The sequence below is a fragment of the Panthera leo genome, chromosome E2, assembly GCF_018350215.1.
Source record: "Panthera leo isolate Ple1 chromosome E2, P.leo_Ple1_pat1.1, whole genome shotgun sequence".
NCBI classification, from domain to species: domain Eukaryota; kingdom Metazoa; phylum Chordata; class Mammalia; order Carnivora; family Felidae; genus Panthera; species Panthera leo.
In genome coordinates, this window is record NC_056693.1 from 9,340,960 (window position 1) to 9,367,851 (window position 26,892).

Below are 26,892 nucleotides of genomic sequence, written 5' to 3' on the forward strand. Positions count from 1 at the left end.
GTAGTCCCAAACTTAAGTCTTTGAGAAGGACACAGACTGGGGGCCAGGGTCACTGAGAAAAAAAAAAATGAGGCTGGAGGGTCAAGTGATCTTCATGGAGCGCAGGCACAGGGAACCAGACTGGCCCCGGAAAGAGTCTGGAACCCAGGGGCTAGGGAGATGGAACTGTGAGAGAGCAAGGTGGAAAACAGGAGGCTAGGACTCGAAATCAAGTTCCCGGAGTGCAATGAGCGCCAGACTTGGGGACCTTGGGAACGTGGAGGAGGTCCCTCGTGCTAGGACCCTGTGGAAGAGGGAGAACCAGGGAGCCCCAGGGCGGTAACGGGATCTCCCCGTCCTGGGCCTCCAAGGCTTCGAGCTGAGCTGAGCGCCCGCGGGCTGCTTCCTCCCACAGGAAACCGCAGGCTTCGGGCACACCCAGCCGGCAGGGAGCGGCGCCCACTACCCGCCCGCTCCGGGGAGGCCCACGTGGGCAGCAGCCTGCAGCGCGGGCGGCCCGCCTGCCGAGCGAAGGGGGCGTGGCCAGGAGGGGCGTGGCCGGAAAAGCGGGGGTGGCCCGAAGAGCCCGAGGCCCCGCCCACTCCCGCCTCTCAGGGCGCGGACCCACAAGAAGTTTTTGGCGGCTTCGCTGGAGGCCGTTGGCCGCGCATGCGTAGTGAGTCACTGCAAGGACCTGCGTCGGTGGTGAACGTTCCTCCCTCTCTCCACTCCCGGCATCGGCACCGTCTTCCTGCTAATGACTCTTCAAACAACGTGGTCTTGACTTAAGACACGCATCTCTCGGGCCTCGTCCCGAAAGACCTGGGCCTAGCTCCAAAGCCTTCCAGACGTTTCCCTCCCAGTCCTGGCTCCATAGGGTCTTTCAGCTTCTGCCTCTCCCTTCCGAAAGCACAGCCCGCCGCTCACAGTCCCTCGCTGTCGGGAGGTGCCTTCCCACCGGGTCCCTTAACGAGTACTTCTAGCCACGCCCCTCGCAAGTCCGTGAAACTACGGCCTCGGGAGGTACCGGTGCCCCTCCCATCGGCAGCGCCCCCCCCATAGCCCCCCCTCGCCACTCCCCGCAGCCCCTCCCTCCACAGGTAGCCGTGCTCCTCCCACAGGTTCCAACCCTCGCTGGCCCTGCCAGCCCCGCCCCTTACAGGTCTCCCTGCCGTCTCAAGCCCTGTAGCCCCGCCCCTCAAGGCACGCCCAGTTTCTCTTCTCAACGGCCCTCTGCCCCGCCCCTCGCAGGGCTCACAGCTCCGCCCCTCGCAGGGCTCCCCGCCTCTCAGCCCTTCTGTTCACAGCCTGTTAGGTCTCCTGAGGTCTCCTGAGGTCTCCCGGCCGCCTCGGCCCCTCCTCTCCAACCTCCCCTCCCACGACCCCTCTTCCTCGGCGCTCCCTCCTCCCCAGCTCCCATCCCAGGCCCCTCCTCCCCAGCCTCCTCGCCCACAGCCCCTCCTCCCCAGCTCCCATCCCAGGCCCCTCCTCCCCAGCCTCCCCTCGCAAGGCCACTCCTAGAGGCCTCCGTCCCACCCCCGTCGCGGTCCTCAGGCCTCATTGGCCCTTTATCTCCCCAGTAACCAGGCCACAACAGTGAGCTTGGAGAACCAAGGACAGGTCAGGCACTCCAGCAGGTAGGGACAGGGCTCGCTCCCCACAGCCGGCCGGGGTTTCCTTCTCCTCCGTGTCTCCTTCCCCCAAACAGCCACGCCTCAGAGATACCGAGAGCCCAGGGGACCTGCCCCCGTGCCAGAGTCAGAGTGGAAACACAAGACAGAGAATATGAGAGGTGGGAGGTCGGGAGGGATGTGGGGAGAGGCCTGAGAGGTGCTCCCCGACAACTCATTGGAGGCATTGAGACTCAAAGAGAGGCCAGAGTTGGTTCCGGGGTCACCTTCCAATTGCCTCGCGGTCCGTCCCCACCCTCCTTCCGGCGCCCTCCTGCTCTCTGTCTGAAGGGGTTCCTGTGTCACCCCTACAGGAGCCCCCCCCCCCCCACCTTTGGCCAAGATGTCTTTGGGACTCTCTGCAGGGAGCACCCGCTCCGAGGATGGAACCGAGGCCTTCCTGGAAGGAACGGGTAATTCAGACGCTCTTGGCTTGTTTTCCCACTCATTCCTCAGTTGTCCCAAGCTCTAGGTACTGTGCTGCGGGACACGGGGTGGGGGGGTGGGGAGAAGCGGGGAGGCCTTCCAGGAGAGTCCTCTAGCGGGAAACACACATGCGTGGGAATGGAGGTGGAGCAGGGCAGATGGATAGGCCAAGCCTGGAGGGCTTCCTGCAGGAGGAGAAGTTTGTGTGGGGCTTGGAACTCCTCCCAGGAGTTACCGATGGGAGAAGGAAGGGATGAGCGTTTCAGCAGAGGGAACATGTGCCTAGAACAGGGTTTCTAAGCCTCCACACAGTTGACGCTTGGAGTCAGATCATTCTTTCGTCATGGCGGCTGTCCTGGGCATTGGAGGACATCCCTGACCTCTATCTGTTACATGCCAGGAGCAGCCTGTCCCACCCCGTCCCCACATCCTGACAATCAACAGTGTCTCCAGAAATTGCCAATTGTCCTTGCGCGCAGAATCACTGGTTGAGAACCACTGGGCCTTGGGAGGTGGGGAGCTAGCTGGTGGCCCAGACTGGAGAGGTGGTTAGGCTCAGGTCATATGGGGCCTTGAACCCCGGGCCCAGGACCTGCGGCTTTGTTCTCAGGCCCTGGAACTCCGTTCTGGGTGTAGAAAGACCTTCCGGAATTGTGAAGGGAGGCCCGGAGGCTGGGGAGGAGGCTGGGGTGATGGTCCCGGCAGGACAAGACGAGGCCTGAGCTTGGAGGATGGGCTGCGAGTGAGGAGGCCAGAGGACAGGACCGAGGACTGCTGGGCTACGGGGGCTGAAGGGGCGAGGGGGAACAAGACTGCGGTCCCCAGATCTTGGCCGCAAGTTCCAGATCCTCTGTGGCCGGCGCCTGAGGACCCTGAGGCCTTCCGGGAGCGCCCTCTAGTGGGGAGGCGGAAGTGTGTCCAAACCGGGAGTAGACGTGGGTTTGGGGGGAAAATCCCCCCCCCGCCCGAGGTCAGCTTGGGGTCCGGGAGTACCAAGGGGGTGAGGTAGGCGTGAGGGATACAGGAACTGGGGTGCAGGGCTAGAGGGGTGTTGGGGACTGGGTGGGCCTTTCGGCTGCAGTCTGTGGGAGCCGGAGTTCCCAGGTCCTGGAGAGGAAGGGGCTGGGGCCGGGATCTCTACTGAGCCCAGTTGGCGGGTCCTGCCCTCAGCGGATTGGGAGCTGAGCCGACTGCGACGGCAGTGCAAAGTGATGGAGGGAGAGAGGCGGGCTTACAGCAAGGAAGTCCACCAGCGCATCAACAAGCAACTGTGAGCCCCCTGCCTGGACCCGGAGCTTGGGGAGCGAGGGGGCTCTGAAAGGGGTTGGGGGCCCGCCTCCTGGGTCCCAGAGGGGCAGGGGCAGGCCCGGTGTCTGGCCGTTAGTGATTCTGAGACTCTGCCCCTTGCTGGCTTGCTCTCCACCTCCCGGCCTGGGCAGTGAGGAGATCCAGAGCCTGGAGGGGGTGCGGGATAAACTTCAGGTGCAGATCCGCGTGGCCCAGAGCCAGGTCAAGCGGCTGCGGGACAGCGAGAGGCTGGAGAACACTGGTCATCTGCTGAAGTGTCGGGTCCGGGTGCAGGCCGAGGTCAAGGAGCTACAGGAACAGACCAGAGCCCTGGACAAGCAGGTGGGTTGGGACGCCAGCCTCTGTGGATCGGAACTGCTCTGAGCCTTGGCTTCCTGGTCTGAAAATGGGCCCATTTGAAATCATGCCCGTGGCTGAGTTATATTCAGACTTCAATAGGAATGCAGGTGTTTTGTGCTTAGCACAGCCCCACACACCCCAAAACGGAGCTGGTGCGGTTAAAGGGGAAACAAAGTCTCACCTCCTGACGTCAGCAAAACCTGCACTGGAGTCCTGGCCCTGCCGCGTCAGAGCTGTGTGACCACGGGCAGCTCTTCGACCTCTCTGGGCCCTAGTTTTTGCATCTGCAAAAAGGGGACGTTGGTAACCCAGCCGTGTCTACCTGGGTCTCTAATCCCACCTGCCCCAAGACCTTGACCTGGGACACAGCGTGACTTTTCTAGGGCAGGGTTCTTCCACGTTTCTATGACCATCACTCCTGAGGCAGTTCACACGCCTGTGGATGTAAACACACACGTATTTGGGAGACAAAAGTTTTCACCAGGGAATAGTTTGTTTTTTTTTTTTCCCCCGGGTGGGATTCATTCTGCTATTTTCTGTTCTATTCTTCATTAAAAAGAAAAAGTTACTTCCCTAGACCAAATGATTTCCTGCACACGATTGGATCACAAACAGGAGTTTGAAGGTTGCTTATCTTGGTGGTCTGTATTACTTTCCTATTTGTGCTGTAACGGATTACTACAGACTTGGTGGGTTAAAATAATGCAAATTAGTTTTCTTACAGTGCTGGAGGACAGAAGGCCAAAATGGGTCTCCCTGGGCTAAATTCAGGGTATCAGCAGGCAGCCTTTCTTCTGAAGAGACAGAGTGTGAGTAGGGGAGGGGCAGCGAGAGAGGGAGACACAGAATCCGAAGCGGGCTCCAGGCTCTGAGCTGTCACAACAGAGCCCGACGCAGGGCTTGAACTCACGAATCGTGAGATCGTGACCTGAGCCGAGACTGGACGCTTAACTGACTGAGCCACCCAGGCGCCCCCTCCCCCCCCAAAAATAAAATCTTTAAAAAGAAAAAGAGTTTCAGGAGAACAGAAAAGAGAATAGGACAGAGATAATGTGTGGTAAGATGATACCTGAGAATTTTCCAGAGTCCCTGAAAGAACAAATCCACAGATTCAAGGACACCTTAGAGTCCAGAACAGGATGAATAAAAAATCCACTTATATAGAACATAGGGAAATTTGAGAATATAAAAGTAGCCATAAAATAAGGAACCACAACAAAATGGATTGTTTAAAGGAAATACTGGGAGTCAGAAGATAGGTTATACCCTCACTGTTCTGGGAGGGAAAGCTGTCAACTAAGAATCTTATGCCCAATGAAAATGTCATCCATGAACGAGAAAGAATAGACATTTTCTGGCAAAAAAAAAAAAAAAAATATATATATATATAGATAGATAGATAGATAGATAGATAGGCTTAGACATAGTTTTTCTCAAACTATCTGTGTTAATGGGCTGACTTTTAAAACTTCCAATCTACTACCAACGGCTACCTGTATAAGGCTTTTGCCTTGACACTTGCACTCAGAATAGCCTCAAAACACAGTTTCTGATGCTTGCTTACATTCTGTCTCTCATTTTCTGAGCCTGTCACATCAGAGACTGATGACAGACAGCCCTTGGACTTGCACTAGTTTATAGCGCTCAGCGGTCTGTGTAGAAATAAAAAAAAGTAGGGACACCTGGATGGCTCAGTTTGCGAAGCATCTGACTTCAGCTCAGGTCATGATCTTGCAATTCGTGAGTTCGAGCCCCACGTCGGGCTCTGTGCTGACGGCTCAGCCTGCTTCAGATTCCGTGTCTCTCTCTTTCTGTGCCCCCCCCTCTCAAAAGTAAATAAACATTAAAAAAAAAAAAGCTGATAAAATTCAGCATCCATCCATGCTAGAAACTCTTAGAAGGTGACAAGGAATAAAAGGAAATTTCCTGAGTTGGCAAAGGACAACTATAAAACATCTATAGAAAATATCATATTTGATAGCAAAACATGAAAAAAAATTATCTTTGAGATCAGTAACAATATAAGGATGTCACCTAGCACCACTTCCATTTAATATTGTACTGGAGGTTCTATCTGGTGCAGTGGGGCCAAGAAAAAAAAAAAAAACAACATTGGAGAGGAAAAAATGAAATTGTCATTGTTTGTAGATGATGTATTTGTGTACAGAGAAGATCCAGAAGACTCTAACACTAACTTTTTTGTAATTAACAAGCTATTTTAACAATGTGGTTGGATACAGAATTAATGTTCCAAGTTAATGATATTTCCCTGTATTAGCAGCAACTATGATAAAATAAAAGAAGAAAACACGCACTTATAATAAGCCACAGAAGTACCTGAGAAGAAATCTAACAAAAGTGTGCCAGACCTCTATGGAGTAAATTGTAAAATTTTATTGAGGGATATTAAAGAACAGCTTAATAAATATAGAGATCTATCCATGGATTGGAAGAGTTAGTGCCCTAAAATGCCAGGACTCCAAAATAATTTATAGTTTCAATGTAATCCCAACCAAAGCACGGAAAGTCTTTTTTCAATGGACGAAATTGACAAGCAGATTCTAAGGTTTCTATGGCAGTCAATGGACGAGATGACATAAACTGACTTAAAAGAAGAAGAACAATGCGAAAGGATGTGCTTTCTCACTTCTCAAGATCTAGTATAAAATTCTTGTAATTGATGCAGGGCTAATCAAATGGATCAATGGGACAGAGGAGAGAGCCCTGTAAGAGACCAATGCACATGTGGACATCTGATGCACAACTTTGGGACACGGGAAAAGAGGGCTTTGATAACGGTGCTGTGAAAACTGGATGTTCATACTGTAAGATGAAAGAGAGACCCTTATCTCTCCTCCAACCCCCATAACTAATTCCAGACGGATCAGATCTAACCGTGTGAAGGTAGGGAAGGATTTCTTAAATTAGTTATAGAAATCTCTACTTCTAAAGAAAAAGACTGTTACTTCCGGTGACTTTAAAGCTAATAACTTTTGTTGAAAGAAACATAGAGTGTGCCAAGAAGGTCGTGGAATGGAAAGTTATTTGCAACGCATGTAGCTGACAAAGGACTATTATCAAGAACATATAAAGAACAACTACAAATCATTGAAGAGTCAGCCCAATAAAAAAAAAATAGCCAAAGGATTTGGGCTGACATATCACAAAACAAGAGATTCAGATGTCCCAATAAATGTAGGAATGACTCACCACTCATTAGTAATCAGAGAAAGGCAAATGGAAATCGCAATGAGGTTCCATTAATCACTCACCAAATTTTCCAAACTCAGTGTCCGAAAATACCAAGTATTGGGGAGTAAAGGAGCGGGTGGGGACATACATTGTCACACGTATTCTGAAAAGCCTTTCCCCCCATTATCTATTACCTTTAAAGATAGACCTACCCTGGGTTTCAGGGTCACACCCACTCGGCATGATCACCGGAAGCAGTCTCTCTGCTTCTTCTCACGACGGCATCAAACACATCTGCCTTGAGCATCCAGGGGCTGCTTCTCAGCACCTCCAGCTGGGTGATCCCACGCAAGCGGGTGGGTGATGCCCACCTTGGCAGAGGGAGGCATCACACCCAGGAGGAGTCATCTCTGTAACAGCTCATGAAGACAAAGCCTAAGTCTAAACCCCCCACTCAGTGATAAGAAAAACCCCACAGAGAAGCCAGACGTCTGCTCAGTCCTGGTCATGTAGGCTCTTGGGATCTATGAGCCCACTCGAAGTCCTTTTAGTCCAATGTAGTTCACCAATCAGGTCGTTTTTATAATAAACACCGTTGCCTGGGGACAGAGCTGGCATTCCATAGTTACCTTAACCCGGTATGTTTCCATGAAAACAGTGTCAGAAGAAGGTAAGCCAAACTCATCTTCTAAGGGAGAACAGGTTTAGACCTATTGTTAACTCTTCTTCCCACCCAGCAAGTGCGCTTCTGAGCATGTGCCCTGGAACCAGGATTCATGTAAAGAGATGTTGAAAGAAGCATGATCACGTATTGGCCAGCTCCAAACTGGAAATAACCCAAAGGTCCATCAGTATGTGAGTGAATAAATAAATTGTGGAATAGTCACATAATGAAATAGTATACAGCAACGAAAAATGAGTGAATCACAATTACAGCCACAAGGGTGAGTCTAACACACATTTGCAGGAAGCAAGACAAAAAACATACAGAGAGTGGGGCGCCTGGGTGGTTCCGTTGGCTAAGCGACCAACTCTTAGTTTCAGCTCAGGTCATGATCTCCCGGTTCATGGGATTGAGCCCCGCACTGTCAGTTCAGAGCCTGCTTGGGATTCTCTCTCTCCCTCTCTCGCTTCCCCTCCCCCACTCGCACTCTCTCTTTCAAAATAAATACACTTAAAACAGAGGAAAAAAAAAAAACCCATACAGGTAGCATGATTTCATTCACATAAAATTCAAAATCAGGCCAAATGCAACTTTTGTTTTAAGGGTACGTACATGGGTGATAAAACCGTAAAGTAAAAACATGAATTTCACTTAAGGAAGTATGGTAAACAGAAGAGTGATCCCTGTAAGATGTCCACCTCCTAATCCTGGGAACCTGTGAGTATCTTACTTTACATGGCAGAAAAGACTTCGGATGTGATTGAGGATTTTGAGTTGGGGAGATTACCCTAGATTAAACCGGAATTCTCCCCCGGAGCTTCCAGAAGGAATTCAGCCTCGCTGACACCTTGATTTTCTGAAACCAGTGAAATTGATTTCGGACTTCTGACCTTCAGAACTGTAAGAAAAAAGGTCGTGGTGTTTTAAGCCAGTCCGTGTGTGGTACTTTATTCCAGCAGTAATAGGAACTGACAGAGGGAGGGCAGTGGCACGTCTGAGAGGAAGGGGGGAGTGATGAGGGGGGGAGGATCTGCATTGCTGTCAGCATTCTGGTTCTCGACCTGGCAGGTGGTTCAAGGATGTTCAGTTAAAAATATGTATAATGAGTTGTACGTACATCATCTATGCCCTTTTCTGTGCACAGTGACTTTTTAAAAGTTTATTTATTTTTGAGACAGAGACAGAGAGAGGCAGAGAGAGAGATAGGGAGAGAGAGAGAATCCCAAGCAGGCTCCACACTGTCCGCTCAGAGCCCGATGTAGGGCTTGAATTCATGAACCGTGAAATCATGACCTGAGCCAAAACCAAGAGTTGGATGCTTAACCAACTAACCCACCCAAGCGGCCCCATAGTGACATTTTTTTAAAGAAAACAAACAAAAAAAGATGTTAGCCATCGTAGACCTAAATGTAAAATCTAAAATTATAGAACTTTTAGGGGCACCTGGGTGGCTTAGTCAGTTAAGCATCCGACTTCAGCTCAGGTCATGATCTCATGGTTCGTGGGTTCGAGCCCCGCATCAGGCTCTGTGCTGACAGCTCAGAGCCTGGAGCCTGCTTCAGATTCTGTGTCTCCTTCTCTCTGCCCCTCCCCTGCTCACACTCTGTGGGTGTGTGTGTGTCTCTCTCTCAAAAATAAATGTTAAAAATTTTTTTGAAACTATAAAACTTTTAGAAGGAAACAGGAGAAGAGCTTTGTGAGCTTGGCTTAGGCAAAGATTTCTTTCTTTCTTTTCTTTCTTTCTTTCTTTCTTTCTTTCTTTCTTTCTTTCTTTCTCTCTCTCTCTCTTTCTTTCTTTCTTTCTTTCTTTCTTTCTCCTTTTTTTTTTTTTTAAGCTTAGGCAAAGATTTCTTAGCTACATCACCAAAAGCATGATCCATAAAAGGACATATTGACAAACCGGACTCCATAAAATTTGAAAACTTCCCTTCAAAAGTTATTGTTAAGACAAGCTAACCCCTACAAGGGGAGAGAATATTTGTCACGTGTGCAGCTGATAAAGAACTTGTATCTACACTTTATCAAGAACTCTCAATAAGAAAACAGCGGATCCAATCAGGAAAAACTGGCGAAAGACTCAAACAGACACGTCACCAGAAAACATATAAGATGATAAGCACGTGGAAGAGGCTCAGTGGTGTTAGTCATTAAAGGAATGCAAATTAAAGTCACGAGAAACTTCTACATGCCATTTTAGAATGGCTAGAATTAAAAAGACTACCAAGTGTTGATGAGGGTGTGGAGGAACTGGAACTCTCACAGCCTGCTGGGCGGAATGTAAATGGCACCACCACTTTGGAAACCACTCTGGCAGTTCCTAAAAAACTAAATGTACCCTAACCATACGAATCAGACATTCTGCCTCCTAGGCATTTACCCAAGAGAAAACGAGGCATATGTTCGTTGGTACAAAGACTTGTACGCGAGTCTTCGTAACAGCTTTATCTGTAAAATTCAAGATGGAAACCACCCAAATGTCCACCAGAAGGTGAATGGATAAGGAAATTGTGGTACATCCATACAATGGAAAGCTACTCCCCAATAAAAAGGAATGGGCTATTGATATACCCAACAAGGTGGATGAATTTCAGAATAACTGCTCGGAATGAAAGAAGCCAGACCCCTCCCCCTCACAAAGAGTATACACTATGAGAGTCCATTGAATGACTGACTGATTTTTCAGTAATTTCTATACCCAACGTGGGGCTCGAACTTACAAAGATCAAGTGTCTACTGACTGGGCCAGCCAGGCACCCCTATGACTTCCTTTACAAAACTCCTTAGTGACAGAAAACACATGGGTGACTGCCAGGGGGAGGGGACCGTAGGAAGCAAGTGCACAGAAGAATGACAAAGGGACACAAGGAAACTTTTGGGGGAGATATGTTCACTAATCTTGATTATGCCAGTCTTATCAAATTGTATACTTTAAATAGTGTAGTTTTCATGTTATTTATACTTCGATAAAGCTGTCAGAAAAGTTTCCTACCTCACACCGTATAAAAACGTAAGTTCTGGGGCACTTGGGCGGCTCAGTCGGTTGAGCATCTGACTCTTGATTTCCGCTCAGGTCATGATCCCAGGGTTGTGGGATCAAGCCTTGCATCAGACTCCATGCTGAGCATGGAACCTGCTTGAGACTTTCTCTCTCTCTCTCCCTCTCCCTCTCCCTCTCCCTCTCCCTCTCCTTCTCCCTCTCTCCTTCTGCCCATCTCCCCCACTCATGCTCTCTCTCTAAAATAAAACACACATAAATTCTAGTGTTATTAGAGACCCAAATGTGAAAAGCAAAATTTGAGGAGCGTGTTTTCTAATCTTGGGAGGAATTTCTGAAGCGAGTGGGTCCTAAACTTTCCTTGTGCCCAGAACCCTTAATTTCTGAGTAATATTTTTAGAACCTCTAACCTCCAACAGTCAGCGGTGTACCGTGAAACCAGCAGATAGGGAGGAAAAACGCCCTGATTTATATAGCCTTGGCCGATGTTCCTAACAAATACAGGTATCCCTTGCTGTTTGAAAATTGCGCGTTATACCGCTTTGCTTTTTCAGAAGACCTGTGTTAGTACCTGTTTTCGCTAAGCGAAAGACGACTGAGGAGGACTTGAACTTTTACCAGAAAAAAAAAAAAAGGCAAAAAAGAAAAAATAGCATTCAGCATTTGTGCCCCCCCAAGCTCCTTCCTGGGGACCATACGCAGCATGCCAGAGGTGTGAACTCGGTCTGTCGGTGTCTATGTTTTGTCTTGGTTTATTTTGTGCATCTGTTAGCAAGGTGTGTCCTAAGGTATCAGAAAAGCCTAAGAGGTTATTTTTGGGGTCTCGGAATGCTATACGCTTTTTCCCGTACAAATTACTGGTAATTCCTTCTTCACTTTCTGCCGTGTTGGCTTATAAAGGGTCTCATAGGAGCGCTCTACTTTCAGATGATGGGGAAACCTGTACTCTCGACTTGGCTGTGGTGAACACATCCTAAGGTGACCCCCAGTGAGTCACACGCTTGTGCAACGCCCTCCCCTTCAGTTGGGGGCAGAACCTGTGACTTGCTTCTGGCCAAGAAAATACAGCCTGAGGGGATGTCACTCCCTTCATTAGGTTATGCCATCTAAGACTGTCCCCTTGGGGCGCCTGGGTGGCTCAGTCCGTTGAGTGTCTGACTTCGGCTCAGGTCATGATCTCGCAGGTCGTGGTGTTCGATCCCCGCATTGGGCTCTGTGCTGACAGCTCAGAGCCCGCTTTGGATCATCTGTCTCTGTCTCTCTCTCTCTCTGCCCCTCCCCTTCTCTCTCTCTCTCTCTCTCTCTCTCTCTTTCACACACACACACACACATAAAAACATTCAATAATAATGAAAAAAAAAGACTGTCCCTTACTAGGGGCGTCTGGGTGGCTCAGTAGGCTAAGCATCTGACTTTGGCTCAGGTCATGATCTCAGGGCTCCTGAGTTCGAGCTCTGTGCTCGGGCTCTGTGCTGACAGCTCGGAGCCTGGAGCCTGCTTTGGATTCTGTGTCTCCCTCTCTCTCTGCCCCCTCCCACTCACGGTCTCTCTCTCTCAAAAATAAACATTCAAAACATTTTTAAACAAACCAGTGTTTTCATCCTAACAACCTAGAGACCATTTGAGAATACACAAGTAGAAAACAAAGTTGTATTTCATTCTTTTTTTTAAATGTTTATGCACTTTTTGAGAGACAGAGCATGAGTGGGGGGAGGGGCACAGAGAGAGGGAGACACGGAATCTGAAGCAGGCTCCAGGCTCTGAGCTGACAGCAGAGAGAGCCTGACTCAGGGGTCGAACCCACAAACTGTGAGATCCTGACCTGAGCCGAAGTCGGATGCTTAACCGACTGAGCCACCCAGGTGTCCCCTGTGTTTCATTCTTAAAAACCACAATTACTTACCTGTGGGATGTTTGTGCCTTTGGGTCTTGGAGTCAGATTGGACTCACCACTCTTGCTCTGTGCTGACTTCTGTGCAGTACTTGGCTTTCTTTTCTTTTCTTTTCTTTTCTTTTCTTTTCTTTTCTTTTCTTTTCTTTTCTTTTTCTTTTCCTTTCCTTTCCTTTCCTTTCCTTTCCTTTCCTTTCCTTCCTTTCCCTTCCTTCCTTCCTTCCTTCCTTCCTTCCTTCCTTCCTTTTTTCTTTCTTTCATTGAAAATTTGGGATAATTATAGATGCACGGCAATTGGAAGAAATAAGAAATAGAGGTTCATTGTACACTTTGGCTAGTTTTCCCCACTGGTAACATTTCTGGATATTTGATTTATTTAAAAATGTTTATTCATTTATTTTTGTGCACGAGAGGGGCAGGGACAGAGAGAGAGAGGGAGAGAGAGAATCCCAAGCAGGCTCTGAGCTTTTGGTAGCCCCCGGACGTGGGGCTTGATCTCCTGAACCACGAGACCACCACCTGAATCGAAATGAAGAGTTGGCCGCTTAACCAGCTGAGCCACCCAGGAACTGCCCCCCCACCCCCGCCCCCGTGGATGTTTGAAACTCAGTTTCACAAAGACATGACTCATCAAAAGGAACATAGCACTGTCTTATGTTGAACCTGTGAACTACCTTGAGCTTGTAGTTCATGCGGTGTCTGACCAATGTCAGCGTGCCTCCCTCAAAACTGAAAATATCAGGGCGCCTGGGTGGCTCAGTTGGTTGGGCGTCTGACTTTGGCTCCGGTCATGATCTCACAGTTCGTGGGTTCGAGCCCCACGTCGGGCTCTGTGCTGACAGCTTGGAGCCTGGAGCCTGCTTCAGAGTCTGTGCCTCCCTCTCTCTCTGTCCCTTCCCTGCTCGCACTCTGTCTCTTAAAAATGAATAAAAACGTAAAAAAAATTTTTTTTTTAACTAAAAAAACCCTGAAAATATCCCCATGGTTGCTTGCCCCTTTGAACTTGTTGCAGTGCTCGGGGGTGCCTGGGTGCATGAGTTCGTTTTCTAGGGGACGCGGTAACAAAGAACCACAAACTTTGGGTGGTTTAAATGACAGGAATTTGTTGTCCCATGTTGTGTAGGTTGGGGGCCCAAGATGGAAGTGTTGGAGGGTGGCGTTTTCCCTCTTGCACCTTCTAGGTCCAAATTTCCCCTTTGTATAACGACACCAGTCATACTGGATCGGGGCCCACCCTCATGACCTCATCTTGACTTGATTATCTCTGTAAAGAGCCTGCTCCAAATCGGGTCACGTTCTGAGGTCCCGGGGATTAGCACTTAAACATAGGAATTTGGGGGGGGGGCGGGACACCATCTAACCCATAAGGGTACACGAATTAGGAAACGCAGCCTTAAAGCAATTCCATTTATTCGTTTGATCTGCACGTTTTAGTGAGAACCTACTGTGTTAGGCACACGCCCAAAAAGACAGCATTCTGCCCTCAGGGAGCTTCCCATTTTATCGGGGAGACGGCGTGCCCCAAATGAGTAAAGATGAATATGGAAAATGAGGACAGGTTGGCAAAGGTTTCACACACAGCTACGCCCAGGGGAATCTCACGGCATCAGGGCTCATTCTCGTCATTGTCTCAGTCTCTTGTCTCCACTTTGTCTACTGGCCTCATCCTCCCAGGACCCTCCGTGTGCTGGGGACTTGGACAGCAGAAGTTCTAGAGCCCCGTCCGTCTACCGCATGCATGTCCCCCCTGCAAAATACCAGGAAGGGATTCGGGCCGGTTCCGCTTGGCTCACGTGTCCATCCCTAGGACGGTCACATGGACCGTAGGAACCTGGGTCATGTGGCTGGTAGGGCGGCTCGTTGTGTCTGGAACCACACGGAAAGGGGGGCCCGCCAGCAGAAGAAGGATAGAACAGATGGCTGGGGCCAGAAGGATGGCAGAGGGCGGCCACACGGCCACTCACCTCTCTTGGTGCCTCAGTCACTCCCACATTCAGCCATCAGACAGTTACTGCCATCCTCTCTCCTCCAGATCCAGGAGTGGGAGACCCGGATCTTTAACCACAGTAAGGATATCAAGGCCCCGGGACTCGTCCTGGATCAGAAGGTCAAGATCCGGCGAAGGATCAAGATCCTGGAAGACCAGTTGGACAGGGTGAGGGCCAGCCTCTTGGCTCTCTCCAGACCTGAGCTCTGGGGGTTGGGGGGGGAAACTGAGCATGGGGTCAAGTTCCAGAAATGGTGGACCAGATGCCCGGAGGGGGGCAGGCCTGAAATGCTGGGCTCCCTGAGAAGGATCAGGGGGCATCCTGAGGGATGGAGTGTCCCCAGGGAAAGGAGACTGATGCCTGGGTCCTTAGGGGAGCTGGGCAATGCTCTCAGGGTCCCCAAATAGGGAATGGGCCCCCGCACGTGACAAGCGCCCAGCCTTGGCCGAGTGTGGAAGAGGGAGGCAGGCCGGGGCCTCAGACAGACTTTTGTACCCACCCCACCCCCCAGGTCACCTGTCGCTTTGACATCCAGCTGGTGCGGAATGCGGCCCTGCGGGAAGAGCTGGGTCTCCTGCGCATTGAGAGGAACCGCTATCTGAACATAGACCATAAGCTGCAGAAGGTCAGTGGCCTCCAAGGGCCAAGGAGCCCTCGGCCCAGCTGGGGTAGGGAGAGGATTCGACTCCAGCACTCTGGCCTCAAGTACGGAATCCACTGGAGCCATAGGTTGACTTCAGTCCAGAGGGAATGGGGGACCTTGAAACTGTTCCCGGACGCCTCTCGCAAAGAAAGCAGCCTCATTTCGAATTGCAGAAGCCAGGGATGTCATTTTGAATATTATCAGCCGGGGCAGTCCATGAGCGAGCAAGACCATTTCCGTTCTACGGGTATTTCTGTAATCTTCGATGGCCCTCGAGGAACCTTCTCTTTCTCCTCCACCTTTCCCTTCCCTGAAAAAATAGTGCAAAGAACTCTAGCCTTCCCCAAGATTGATAATTTGCCATATTCACACACACACACACACATGTTCTAATTATTATTATTATTTTTTACTGAAAATAATCACAATTGCTGGACTTGGGAGAGCGCAGGGCAGACATTATGCCCCTAAGAACTTCCATGTGAATTTCCCGAGAATGAGACCATTTTCTTACCAAAACACAGGGCAGTTTTCCAAGTCAGGGACTTCAAAGTTATTACAATCCTAAACAGTCCCTATTTAAAGTTCTCTGATGGTCCCAGTGATGCTCTTTGCAGCCGATTTGATTTTCCGGCTCTAGGCTCCAAGCCAGGGCCCCACGTCGCATTTGGTTGTCCTGGCTCTGTTCATCTAGAACCATCCCTGGGCCCTTCTTTGTCTTCATGACTTTGACATTTTGGAGCCAAGTCTCCTCCGTGTGGGTTTGTCCGATCTTTCTTCACGATGAGATGCACCTTGCACATTTTTGGCGGAACACCAGAGAAGTGATGCTGTGTCCTTGGTATGCAGTGGGTAGGAGGCACGTCGGTCCCTTAACTAGCGATGTCGACGTTGATCCCTTGGTTAACCAGATTTCTCCCACGGACGTTTCCCTTTGTGATGAGTAAGTAGAGATTCTTGGAGACTAAGGAAATATCTTGGTCCCCGGCACATTTTTCACTCGGTTGTTTTGGCATCCATGAATGATTCTTGCCGGCATGATTATTACTGTCACAACGGCTGCCGAATGGTGACCCTTTTCTCGACCTCCGTCATCTCTCCTGCATTTATTAGTTAGCATTTTACTCAAGGAAGGGCCTCGCATTCTCCGCTGTATATTTTGTGGGTTATCAGCAAGCTTTCGAGTATTCTTACAACATCGTTCATTAGGATGTTCAAATTGTCCCGGGTTTGGCTAGTGGGAGACCTTAAGCTGGCCTCTGTGTCCTTTTGATGGGCCCCATCGTTTTTGTTTTTGTTGTTTGTTTTAACATTTCCTTCTGGCACAGGAAGATAGTCCAGGTAATTTGCAGTTGTTCCGCCCCAACCCTGGAGTTAGCCGCTACGCTACTCCCGGGAGTCCTGGTTCCTTCTGGAAAGGAGGAGGTGTTGAGAAATGATGAGACAGCCACTGCCAGAGGGGCCTCAGTGACCCCGGGGCAATATTGCTTTGAGGCCCCTTTTCTGGAGAGAACTAGGGAACACACGCATATACTTTGTTGTTGTTCTTTAATTAAAACAATTTTTTTCTAAGAGAGAGAGGGAGAGAGCGCACTGAAGAGGGGGAGGGGCAGAGAGAGGGGGACGGAGGACCCGAAGCAGGCTCTGCAAGGAAAGCACAGAGCCCAGTGTGGGGCTTGAACTCACAGACCGTTGAGATTATGACCCGAGCTGAAGGCAGATACTTAACCGACTGAGCCACCCAGGTGCCCCTTTTAAATTTTTTGAAAATGTGTATTTATTTATTAAAAAAATTTTTTTTAATGTTTATTTTTGAGAGAGAGGGAGCACAGAGCCCGACGTGGGGCTCAAACCCATGAACTGTGAGATCATGACCTGAGCCCAAGTCGGATGCCTAACTGACTGAGCCACCCAGGCTCCCCGATGTTGATTTTTGAGAGAGAGAGAGAGTACAAGGGGGGGAGGGGCAGAGAGAGAAAGAGACAACAGAATCTGAAGCAGGCTCCAGGCTCTGAGCTGTTAGCACAGAGCCCGACTCCTTCGTTTTGCCCTCTGAGGGTCCAGGGATCTGTCTCTCTATCCGGAATTATTGTATTCAGAAGGCACTTGAATTAATTCCCGGTTTTGGTGGGGGTTCTGTGTGCTTATGTTCTTTGTTTAAAGTGCTGGGTTCGGGACGCCTGGGGGCTCAATAGACTGAGCATCTGACTCTTGATTTTGGCTCAGGTCATGATGTCCCGGTTTGTGGGACTGAACCCCACATCGGGCTCTGTGCTGAGCCTGCTTAAGATGCTCTCTCTCTCTGCTCCTTCCGCGTTCGGGCTCCAAGCTGTCGGCAGGGAGCCCGACGCGGGTCTGGAACCCACGAACCGTGAGTTCATGAGCTGAGCCCAAGTCCGACGCTTAACAGACTCGGCCCCCCAGGCGCTCCCCCAAAACCTGTTTAAAGTATAGTTCGGTTCATTTGCTTCTGTTTTGTATTCTGTTTTACTTCTCCCCCTTCCTCCCGTCACTGTTGATTCGATATTCTTGATGAACATAGAAACCATTAACAGAGGTTCCCAAACCAAATGTCTTCCAAAAGATACCCCAGAGAAACATCATTTCTAATTGCATTCAAATAATACGCATTATATCCGTGGGTAAATATATAATTAATATATAATTAATATATATTATATAATATATATAATATATAATATATATATTATATATTATATATATTATATATTATATATATTATATATATTATATATATTATATAATATATATATATATATTTCCTCCCTTCTCTCTCCTGAAAGGACCCTTTGTACCCATAATAACCGCCAAGACATTTCTTTGCAACTAGAAAATGGATGGGTGTGGTCACAGGAAATTCACGCACATTTCTGAACCCAACTTGGGTGGGTGTTCTTAGGAACGTTCTGGGGTGAGGGTTTCACGGCGAGAAGCCCTCTGAGCCAGCAGGCCAGCCCCGCGGCCACCAACGAGGAAGGTCCACGCGTCTGGGAGGCGCACGAGTCCCGCTTCTTATTGCGGGGTGGGGTGTTGGGGGGGGCGCGCCGGGCCTAAAAGAAGGCCCTACAGCGAGGAGGCCGTAAGAAAGACATCGGTTCTGTCTTGTCCTCTGGCAGGAAATCAGCGCCCTGCGACGCACGGTCAGCGCCCTAATGGTCTCTTCTGCGGCCGCCTACACCGTCAGGTAGGACCCGGCTTTGGCTCCCGCCTGGGGGCCGCGCTCATGCAGCACGCGCTTTGCGGTAGGCTGTGGCAGGCGGGTCGGAACTCCAGAAATAGACTGTCGCAACCTTTTTTTTTTTTTTTTTTTTTTTTTTTTTTTAATAAGGTGCCCCCTTTCTCTCCTTCCAGTGATTTCCCAGTCCCTCGGGGCGAGGTCCCACTCGGGGGTATGGAGGAACCTCTTTGGCCCCAGTCTGTGAACGGCATTGTAGCACACGGGCTGTGGGGAGAGTGAGCCCAGACGCTGCTTGCCCTGGCGCGGGTGGCCCCGGGGACAGCCACCTGGGAAGCGTCGCGGCATGAGAGTAATTAGATCATTAGATTGTTATGCTGAAAGGTAGGAGATCCTCTCAGGCCCCCTTCAGAATGAGTCACGTTGTGTGGAGTCCCGAAGTCCCCGCCTTTGTACATATTGGCCTGTGTCTGGGGGCTCCCGTGCTGGCTCCTGCCCCAGCCCGGCTTCTTTCTGAGCTTGGACCCCTTCTCTTGCTCCAAATGGTTTCCTACCTTCTTTATTTTATTTTATTTTATTTTATTTTATTTTATTTTATTTTATTTTATTTTATTTTATTTTATTTTATTTTATTTTTTACACTCTATTCTGTTTTGTTTTATTTATACAGGGGTGCCCGGGGAGCTCCGTCAGTTAAGAGTCCGATTTCGGCTCAGGTCATGATCTTGCCATTTGTGGGTTCGAGCCCGGCCTCAGGCTCTGTGCCGACAGCTCAGATACTGGAGCCTGCTTCGGATTCTGTGTCTCCCTCTCTCTCTCTGCCTCTCCCCTGCTCATGCTCTCTCTCCCTCAAAAATAAATAAACGTTAAAAAATTTTTTTTTAAATGTTATTTATATATTCGGAGAGAGAGAGTGAGAGACAGAGCATGAGCAGGGGAGGAGCAGAGAGAGAGCAAAGCAGGTTCCAGGCTTTGAGCTGTCAGCACAGAGCCCAAGGTGGGGCTCGATCTTGTAAACCGTGAGATCAAGACCTGAACCGAAACCAAGAGTCGGACGCTTGACCGACTGAGTCACCCGGGCGCCCAGTTTCCTGCCTTCTCTTCAGGTAGGAATATTGTTTGTCCCTCATGACGTCTGCTTACTCATGGCACATGATTCCTCAGGACATCAATTATAGCCCAGATCGACCTTAATGGTTGCTGAGATTTCTTCCTTGCTTGGGGCCTCCGATGACACTCCTCTGGCAGATGGCCGAGGGCAGGCTAGCTGGGTACCAGGACAGGGTGGTCTCGTCGTATTGACGCTTCCCGTCAGACCTGCCAGTGGGTCCACCGCTTCCTTGCTGGATGACCCGGGGCCGGTCACATCCGCTCTCTGAGCCTGCTTCCCCCCCGCGGTGACAGGACCCGTCATAATGGCGGCTACCTCACGGGGATGCTGTTGTAGAAAGGTCGGGAAGTCGGGATCCCTCTTCCCCGCCCCTCAGTCGGCATGGAACCCAAGGCACGGAAAGCGCCACGAGTCCCAATCCCCCAGAAGGGCTGCCACCAGCACCTGGAGATGGAGGTGTCACTGGGGGCTGGTGGCAGGGTGGGGTGAGGCCTCCCACCGAGGAGGGCTGACTTGAGAAGGCCTTGAAGGAATTTGAAAAGAACAGGAAGCTGGTGAGGGCGCCTGCGTGGCTCGCTCGGTTTAGCATCAGACTCTTGACGTCGGCTCAGGTCGCGATCTCACGGTTGATGAGTTCGAGCCCCGCATCCGGCTCTGTCGGCAGGGAGCCTGCTTAGGATTCTCTCTCTCTGCCCCTCCCTCACTTGTGCGCAGGAGCTCGCTCTCTCAAAATAGATAAATAAACTAAAAAAAAAAAAAAAAAAAAGAAATAGAAGCTGGGGCTGGGGCTGGGGCTGGAGGCAACCAAAGTTGGCACAGGCGGGAAGGTGGGAAGGAGAATGGCCGGAGGGCAGGGACCTGCGGAGATGGGCCTGCTGTTCTCCCAACATAATGACCGGGTGATCTTTGACCCTGTGACGTGTGGGGCACTAGGAATTTCCGCTGCACTATGTGTAAAAGCTGAAAAGCTCAGTGACCGAGGCTTCCAGAGCGTCCCCGATATCCTGACACGCGGCTGATGTCATCTGTGTGTCCAACATGAGGCCCCGAATGGTCCGGGCCGCTATTTCCAATCACACGACCCCCCGGACTCGGCCGACTGCCTTAACGCCTGGGGTCTAACCCTCCCGGGGCGGGAGCAGAATCTCTAACTGTGGCCTCCTGTCCCACGGCTCACACAATAATGCACAGCCCCCGCCCCCCCCCCAGGACCCCGTGTGTGCTCCGCAGCACGGCCCCCTCGTGGGCGGGCGAGGCCATCAGTCCCTTATGTGGCCCCGTCCCCGCCCTGGTTCCACCCCCGTCACCTGACTCCCTTGCGGGATCCTAGAAAGTGTTCTGCCTTTTTGTGACCTGGGGGGTGGGGGGGGGGGACTGCCACCTGATTCTGCCCCATCCCTGGGACCCCAGGCTGCGCCGTCCTCCCTGACCCCTGGGCTCGCCCCCCCACCCCCCACCCCCCCCCCCCAGGGAGGAGGCAAAGACCAAGCTGGGCCTGCTGCGGGAGAGGGCGGATAAGGAGGTGGCCCAGAACAACACGGAGCTGCGGACCCTGCAGCGGCACATAGCGCACCTGGACCAGTTCCACCACTTCCTCAAGCTCAAGAACGACGAGCGGCAGCTGGACCCCGCCGTCGTGGAGAAGCGCGAGAAGCGGGGTGAGACCCGGGCCGCCGGCCGGGGGGGGGGGGGGGGGGGGGAGGGAGGAGGCGGACGGGGCTCAGGGGCTCCCGGCCCCTCCGCCGACCCCACCGCCCCAACTCCCGCAGCCCGGGAGGTGGCCGAAGGCCTCCGGAAGACGTCCCAGGAGAAGCTGGTGCTGCACTGCGAAGACGCCTTGAACAAACTGTCCCAGCTGACTGGGGAGAGCGACCCGGACGTGCTGGTGGAGAGGTACCTGGAGAGTGAGTACGGGGCCGCGGCGGCGGGCGGGCGGGCGTCCAGGCGCGGGATGGGCTCGGTCACCCGCATCGGGGGGCCTCCGCTTGGGCCCCGGGGGCTTCTGCACCTGCGATGCGGACGCGAGGCGTCAGGGACGCGCCACTCGCCCGGCTCCGTGCGCCCCCGTCTCTCTCCCTCCCCTGTCTCTTCCTTCTGCGCTGGTCCCCCTGGGGCCCCGGAACGCTCAGTCCCCTCGGGGTGTCTTTATTTCCGTTTGGTGTTTGTTTCTGGGCGTGTCTGTGTCCCCGTCCCCGCCGCCCACCCCCCTTCGAGGGCCTGCCGGCCACTGTCCAGATCTGCCCTCGACCTCTGGGAGTCTCCCTCCGGTGCTTGTTGCTGTAGTCCCCCGGGGCCTGGGCTCGCTCTCTCTCTCTCTCTCTCTCTCTCTCTCCCCCCCTCTCCCCCCACCCCTGCTGCTTTCTCTGCCTCACTTCTCTCTTGCTCTGCGTTTCTCGGTATCTCTGGGTCTCTCTCTGGACTTGGCCGCCGTCTCTCTCACTCCGACTTGCTCTGCCTGCCTCTGTGCCCCTCCGTCTCTGCCTCCCTTGGCCTCTGCGTGTTTGTCTCTGCGTGGTCGTCCTCCCCGTCCCTTCCCCTGTCCCGCGGGTCCCTCCGCCTCCTGGATCCGCCTCTCCCGCCCCCTGGATCCGCCTCTCCCGCCTCTCGCCAGGGGAGGGGCGCAACTTCGCGGAGTTCACCTTCATCAACGAGCAGAACTCGGAACTGGAGCGCCTGCGGGAGGAGATCAAGGAGGTGAGGGAGGCCCCCCTGCCCCACTCCCTTCTCCCCTCCCCTCCGCCTCCTCCGCGCGCGCGCGCGACGCCCCCCCCCACCCCCGCCCCCGCTACCTCCGGCCGCGCGCTCCCGCCCCGCAGTTGCAGGAGACCTTGGCGAGCACCCGCCAGAGCGAGGATAAACTTCGCGAGCAACGAGACCAGAGGCGAAGGGCCCTGCAGCAGCGAACCGACGAGGTGCGCGCGGAGGCCGACCAGGTGGAGGCCCGCTTCCAGGACCTTCGGGGGCAGCTGGAGAAGCTCAAGGCCGGTGAGCGCCGGCCCCAGCTCCTTCACCTGGGAGGACGCGATGCGTGGCCGGCCCCGGGCTGGCCGCCTGGAGATGGGCCCGTCTGCCCACCCGGTGCCCCCCATCCACTCATCCATCCTGCCATCCTTCCGGGGTGCGGGGCCCAAGAGTCAGGCTGCCCCCGGTTTGAAGCCAGCGCCGTCATTTGGGTGCGGTTTCCTGGGCCTGAGCCCCTCTGGCAACTGGAATGGGCGGCCGCGCGTGGATTCCTGGGTTGTCACGAGAATTGGATGGGGTGACCGTCGGGAAGGGACAGAAGGTGGCCCTGGTGCCTCTGAGCAAGCAGGGGGGCCACCTGTGGTCACAGTAGGAGATCCTCCTTTGCTCTGTGGTGACCATGACTGCTGCCCTGTGCTAGGTGAGGAGGCAGGGGTGGGGTGGAGGGGGGGCAGGGGTGGAGAGGAGACCAGCCTGGGCGCTGGGTGTTCCGCAGCCTTCAGAGGGGCTAGGGTGAAGGACGGACCCTCAGACGGGGTGGGAGCCTCGACCCCGCTTGGAATGCGGGGACGGTAATGTGCGAGGCCCGGCTGATGACCAAAAGGCGGGGTCCCTTGTTAAAAAAAAAAATGGTGCAGGGGCCTACAGCCGGCTGACACCTGCTCTGTGAAGGGGGGGGGGGTGACCCATGGCTTCCTGGGAGCAGAAATGCTGGAGGCTGAGTTTGAGGGGTGAGTGTTTAACTGCAGAGCTGGGAGGGGTAGGTGCTCCCAGCACGTGGGGCTGAGGCCTGGAGGTGCTCCCAGGAATGTCGGCTCATTGTGTGGAGAGGGGATGTGAGGGTGTGGGTGGGAGGTGCAGGGTGGTGGATCCTGAAGAGATGCCAGGCTGGGGTACTGGGGAGCCATGGTAGGGCTGTGAGCAGGAGAGGCCATGGATGGGGAGGTTAGGAGAGGAGGAGGGAGAGAGGAGGGAAGGGAGCCCAGAAGTAGCAGACGGATGGGTAAATGGGGGGGGGGGTGAAGCACACGGGGTCTGGCCTGGCGGGGGTAAGACCCCTCTATGAGACAGGGAATGTGGGAGAAAGAGTGGGTCTGGAGATGCCCCTGAAATTCAGAGTGAGCAGCGCGGGGGGACGTTCAGGGAGGGACCCCCGGGACCACGGGGACAAGGGGTAGAGACGCAGTGAGGTGAGGTGTGCCATGCGAGATTTGCGTCAAGGTCACAGGTGCCGCCTGATGTCACTAACAATAACCAGTCACAGCCGAACAATAGCTAGATGCAAGCGGGCCACGTGGGGGCCAACCGTGACAGATGAGCACGGGTCGCGACAGTGGCCAGCGGGCCCGCCGGGGGCAGTGGTTAACGCAGTCGGGGCGGGGAGGGGGGCAATATTTAAAAAACACAGGAAACAGCCTCAGTGGTGGATCTCCCAGGGGAGCACCCCCCCCCAGGGGAGCACCCGTGTGAGTACCTTTCTGGGGGAGCTCCTGAGGTGGAGGGGGGGGTCACTGGGCAGGCTGGGAGTTGGGTGCTCCTGAGCTGCGTGAAGAAGTCTTTCAGCAGGTGGTGACTTTGTCCGCTTTCCCCTTGACCCCCCTCACTTTCTGAACCCCTGTGGTTCCTCGGGAGCCGGGTGGCCAGGCCCACAGTGTCACTCTCGTGCCCTCTGAGCTCGGGCAAGTGGCTTTCCATCCCGGAGCCTGGCTTGGCATCTCCGTCACTCCGGAGCAGCGGAGACCGGAGGGCAGGGAGAGGCAGGGCGTCGCATCCGTGACGGCCCGTCCCCTCCGACCTCAGGCATCCAGCAGCTCTTCACCAGGGCCCAGTGTGACAACACCATCATCAAGGACCTCCTGGGGGTCAAGACCCACATGAGAGACCGGGACATCGGCCTTTTCCTGGGCCTCATCGAGAAGCGGCTGGTTGATCTCTTGACGGTGCAGGCCTTCGTAGATGTCCGGGTGGAGGTGTGGGGGGTACTGTGTGGGCGGGTGGGCCGGGGTGGGGGTGACAGGGAGCCAGAAGCTTGGAGGCCAGGGCCTTGGGGGTGAGCCGACCACTGGCTTATCTACCCTCCAGACCCCCACCCCCTCCAGCTTGGCTAACGCTGCCCTCCTGGTTCTGGGCCAGAGCCCTGAGGATCTTCCAAAGAAGCTGGCCCCGCCGCAGCTCCCTGACAATCCGTGAGGCCTCCGGGCGGGAAGGAGGGGCAGGAGGAGGAGATTCCGTGGGGGCAGAGGCGACAGTGGGATGGAGGCTTCTGGGGGGGCTCCAGGATCCCGGAGGGCGGGTGCGGCTCTGGGGCGGAGTAGAAGGTGGGAGTGACCGCCTCGAGAGGGAGTAGGGGGCTGCTAAGGACGGAGCTGGCCCCAGGGAGACCAGAAAGGGCCGAGGGCGCTCGGGCTGGCCGGAGCAAGGCCTCTGGGTAGCGCAACGGGGAGCCCTTGGCCTCCTGTGGGGCTGAGTGTCCTCCCTGCCTCCCGCCCCCCCACCCCCCACTTTAGGGACGACCTCCCAGGCTTCGAGGCCAAAGACGACTATCCGATGAGCAAGGAAGAGCTGCGCAGCCAAGTGACGCAGATGGTGAGGACGGGAGGCAGGTCCTCCCTCCCGGGGCAGGTCCTCAGCCCCCTGGTGGGGCCCTCATTCGCCCCCTCCCCTCCCCCCACACAGCTCGAGGCGCAGGAGCAGCAAGAGAAGGAATTAGCCGAGGCCTTGAGGAAGGTCAACAGCAACCTGAGCGTCCCCAGCCTCCCCAGCATCCAGAGGGTCAGCTCGGGCTCACCCCTGACGACCGCCAAGAGCCCCGGCGGGGTCCCCGGGTCCATCCTGAGCCAGAGGACTAGTGGCGTCCTGGCATCCAGTGGAGACCGCACCACGAGCACCAACGTCGGCCGCGTCGCCTTGGGAGACCCCGGCTCCAGCGCGGGCCGCGTGACCTTCGGTTCTGCCAGCGCCGTGGGGGCGCCCGTGTCCAGCCGGGGCTCGACTGGGGGCCGCGTGACCTTCAGAACGCCCAGCTCTAGTAGCTACCTGGGCTCCACCGGATACTTGAGGTCTAGCGGAGGCCAGGACAGCCCCGTGGGTGCGGAGAGCAGGGGCACCGAGTCAGAGTCAAGCGCAGGCCTCGGGACCAGCACCAGCAAAGACTAGCGGCCTGCACCCACCCCCCCTTGCCCTTGGCTCCCTGCAGGCCCTTCTCTGCCTTGAGATTTCCCCGCGACCCTCCTGGTTCCAGGCCCTCTGTGAGTCTTTGCTCCGCATCTGTCTGCCCCTGCCCTTCCCGTCGTCCCTGTGCCCATCCCCTGGTTGTCGTCTCCTCAGCGATGTCTCCTGGTCCCTTTCTCTCTTTCCAAACCCCGCCCCCCCCATTTCCCTTCCCGTCCCCCCATTTTCCTGTCGTCTTGGCTTCCCATTCAGTGTGTGTTTCTGTCTCCTGTCCACATCTCTGCCCCCATCACTGCTGGTCCCCCGCCTCCCCCGTCCTGTGTCTGCTTCCCCGCTTCTAATTCCCTCTCCTGTCTCTACCTGCCGGGCTCTCCTTGTGCCTCATGACCCCGTCTCTGCAGCTCCTCGTTCCTCGCCCTCCCCCCAGAGCCCCCAGGACTGCCCTCCCCCCAGGACTGGGCAGCAGGGGAAGACTTGGAGGAAAGATGTCAGCATGAGCTGCGACCCTAGAAAATAAAGGTCAGAGCCTGTTACCCCAGCCCAGTTACAGGTGTATATGTGGGCGACCAGGCTGGACACATGGCAGTTCCCTTTACCTCTGGCCCAGGGGGAAATGTATGACCTTTGTCCCTACTCCCTGCAATTCATTCATTCTTATTTATTTATTTATTTATTTAATCTCTCTATTTATTTATTTTTGAGACCTCCACATTTCAGGCTCTACTGAGAACTGGGATGTATCAGTCAGGATGGGCTGGGTTATGCCGCAGTAACGAACACCCCCCACAGGATCTCAGTGGCCTGATACTGCAAAGGCTTATTACTTGCTGGTGTTCCTGGTCTTTTGTGGGTCCCCTAAGGGCTCTCCTCTGCGTCACCTTTGTGACCCAGGCCGGCGGCACAGCATCCGCCTGGAGCGTTGCTAATTCTTTGGCCCTGGGAAACAGAACGTGGTGAGGCTGACAAAGTTCTTACAGCTTCTGTCTGGATATGATCTGTGTCACTGGACTTGCATTTATTGACCCAAGCAGGTCATATCATGATGTGTGACTTCAAAAAAAATTTTTTTTCTTAATGTGTGTTAAGTTTTGAGAGACAGGGTTAGAGACAGAGAGGGAGAGAGAGAGAGCACGAGTGGGTGAGGGTTAGAGAGAGAGGGAGACACAGAATCGGAAGCAGGCTCCAGGCCCTGAGCTGTCAGCACAGAGCCCGATGTGGGGCTCAAACCCACGAGCTGTGAGATCGTGACCTGAGCCGAAGTCGGACGCTTAACCGACGGAGCCACCCAGGCGCCCCCGATGATGTGGAACTTCAAAGAAGGGTGGGAAATGCAATCTGTCCATGTGTCTGGAAGGAGA

General features: G+C 53.5%; 1 protein-coding gene across 6 annotated transcripts; it reads left to right on the forward strand.

Moving 5' to 3' along the window:
• The first annotated feature begins 52 nt into the window (after window positions 1-52).
• Window positions 53-26,203, forward strand: ODAD1 (outer dynein arm docking complex subunit 1). 6 transcript variants are annotated; one of them, XM_042919412.1, is made up of 16 exons: window positions 53-1,002; window positions 1,560-1,616; window positions 1,964-2,062; window positions 3,246-3,345; window positions 3,515-3,704; window positions 14,497-14,619; window positions 14,964-15,077; window positions 18,233-18,300; window positions 20,873-21,060; window positions 21,172-21,306; window positions 22,014-22,096; window positions 22,219-22,387; window positions 24,164-24,333; window positions 24,446-24,549; window positions 24,871-24,949; window positions 25,040-26,203. In XM_042919412.1, exons 3-16 carry the CDS (start codon window positions 1,993-1,995, stop codon window positions 25,517-25,519), a joined length of 2,073 nt encoding a protein of 690 aa, XP_042775346.1. In that variant the 5' UTR covers window positions 53-1,002; window positions 1,560-1,616; window positions 1,964-1,992; the 3' UTR covers window positions 25,520-26,203. The 6 variants fall into 6 exon arrangements, with proteins under 6 accessions (XP_042775346.1, XP_042775349.1, XP_042775348.1 ...); XM_042919415.1 differs by having other exon boundaries at window positions 54-1,002; window positions 2,015-2,062; XM_042919414.1 differs by lacking the exon at window positions 53-1,002 and adding an exon at window positions 1,102-1,304.
• Window positions 26,204-26,892: the final 689 nt, after the last annotated feature.

Excerpts from the sequence above, each read along its gene's own strand:
- ODAD1 (XM_042919412.1), top strand. The coding sequence starts at position 1,993 with ATGTCTTTGGGACTCTCTGCAGGGAGCACCCGCTCCGAGGATGGAACC. Across the intron at positions 15,078-18,232 it reads TAGACCATAAGCTGCAGAAG|GAAATCAGCGCCCTGCGACG; the intron begins GTCAGTGGCCTC and ends GTCCTCTGGCAG. Across the intron at positions 24,950-25,039 it reads GCAGCCAAGTGACGCAGATG|CTCGAGGCGCAGGAGCAGCA; the intron begins GTGAGGACGGGA and ends CCCCCCACACAG.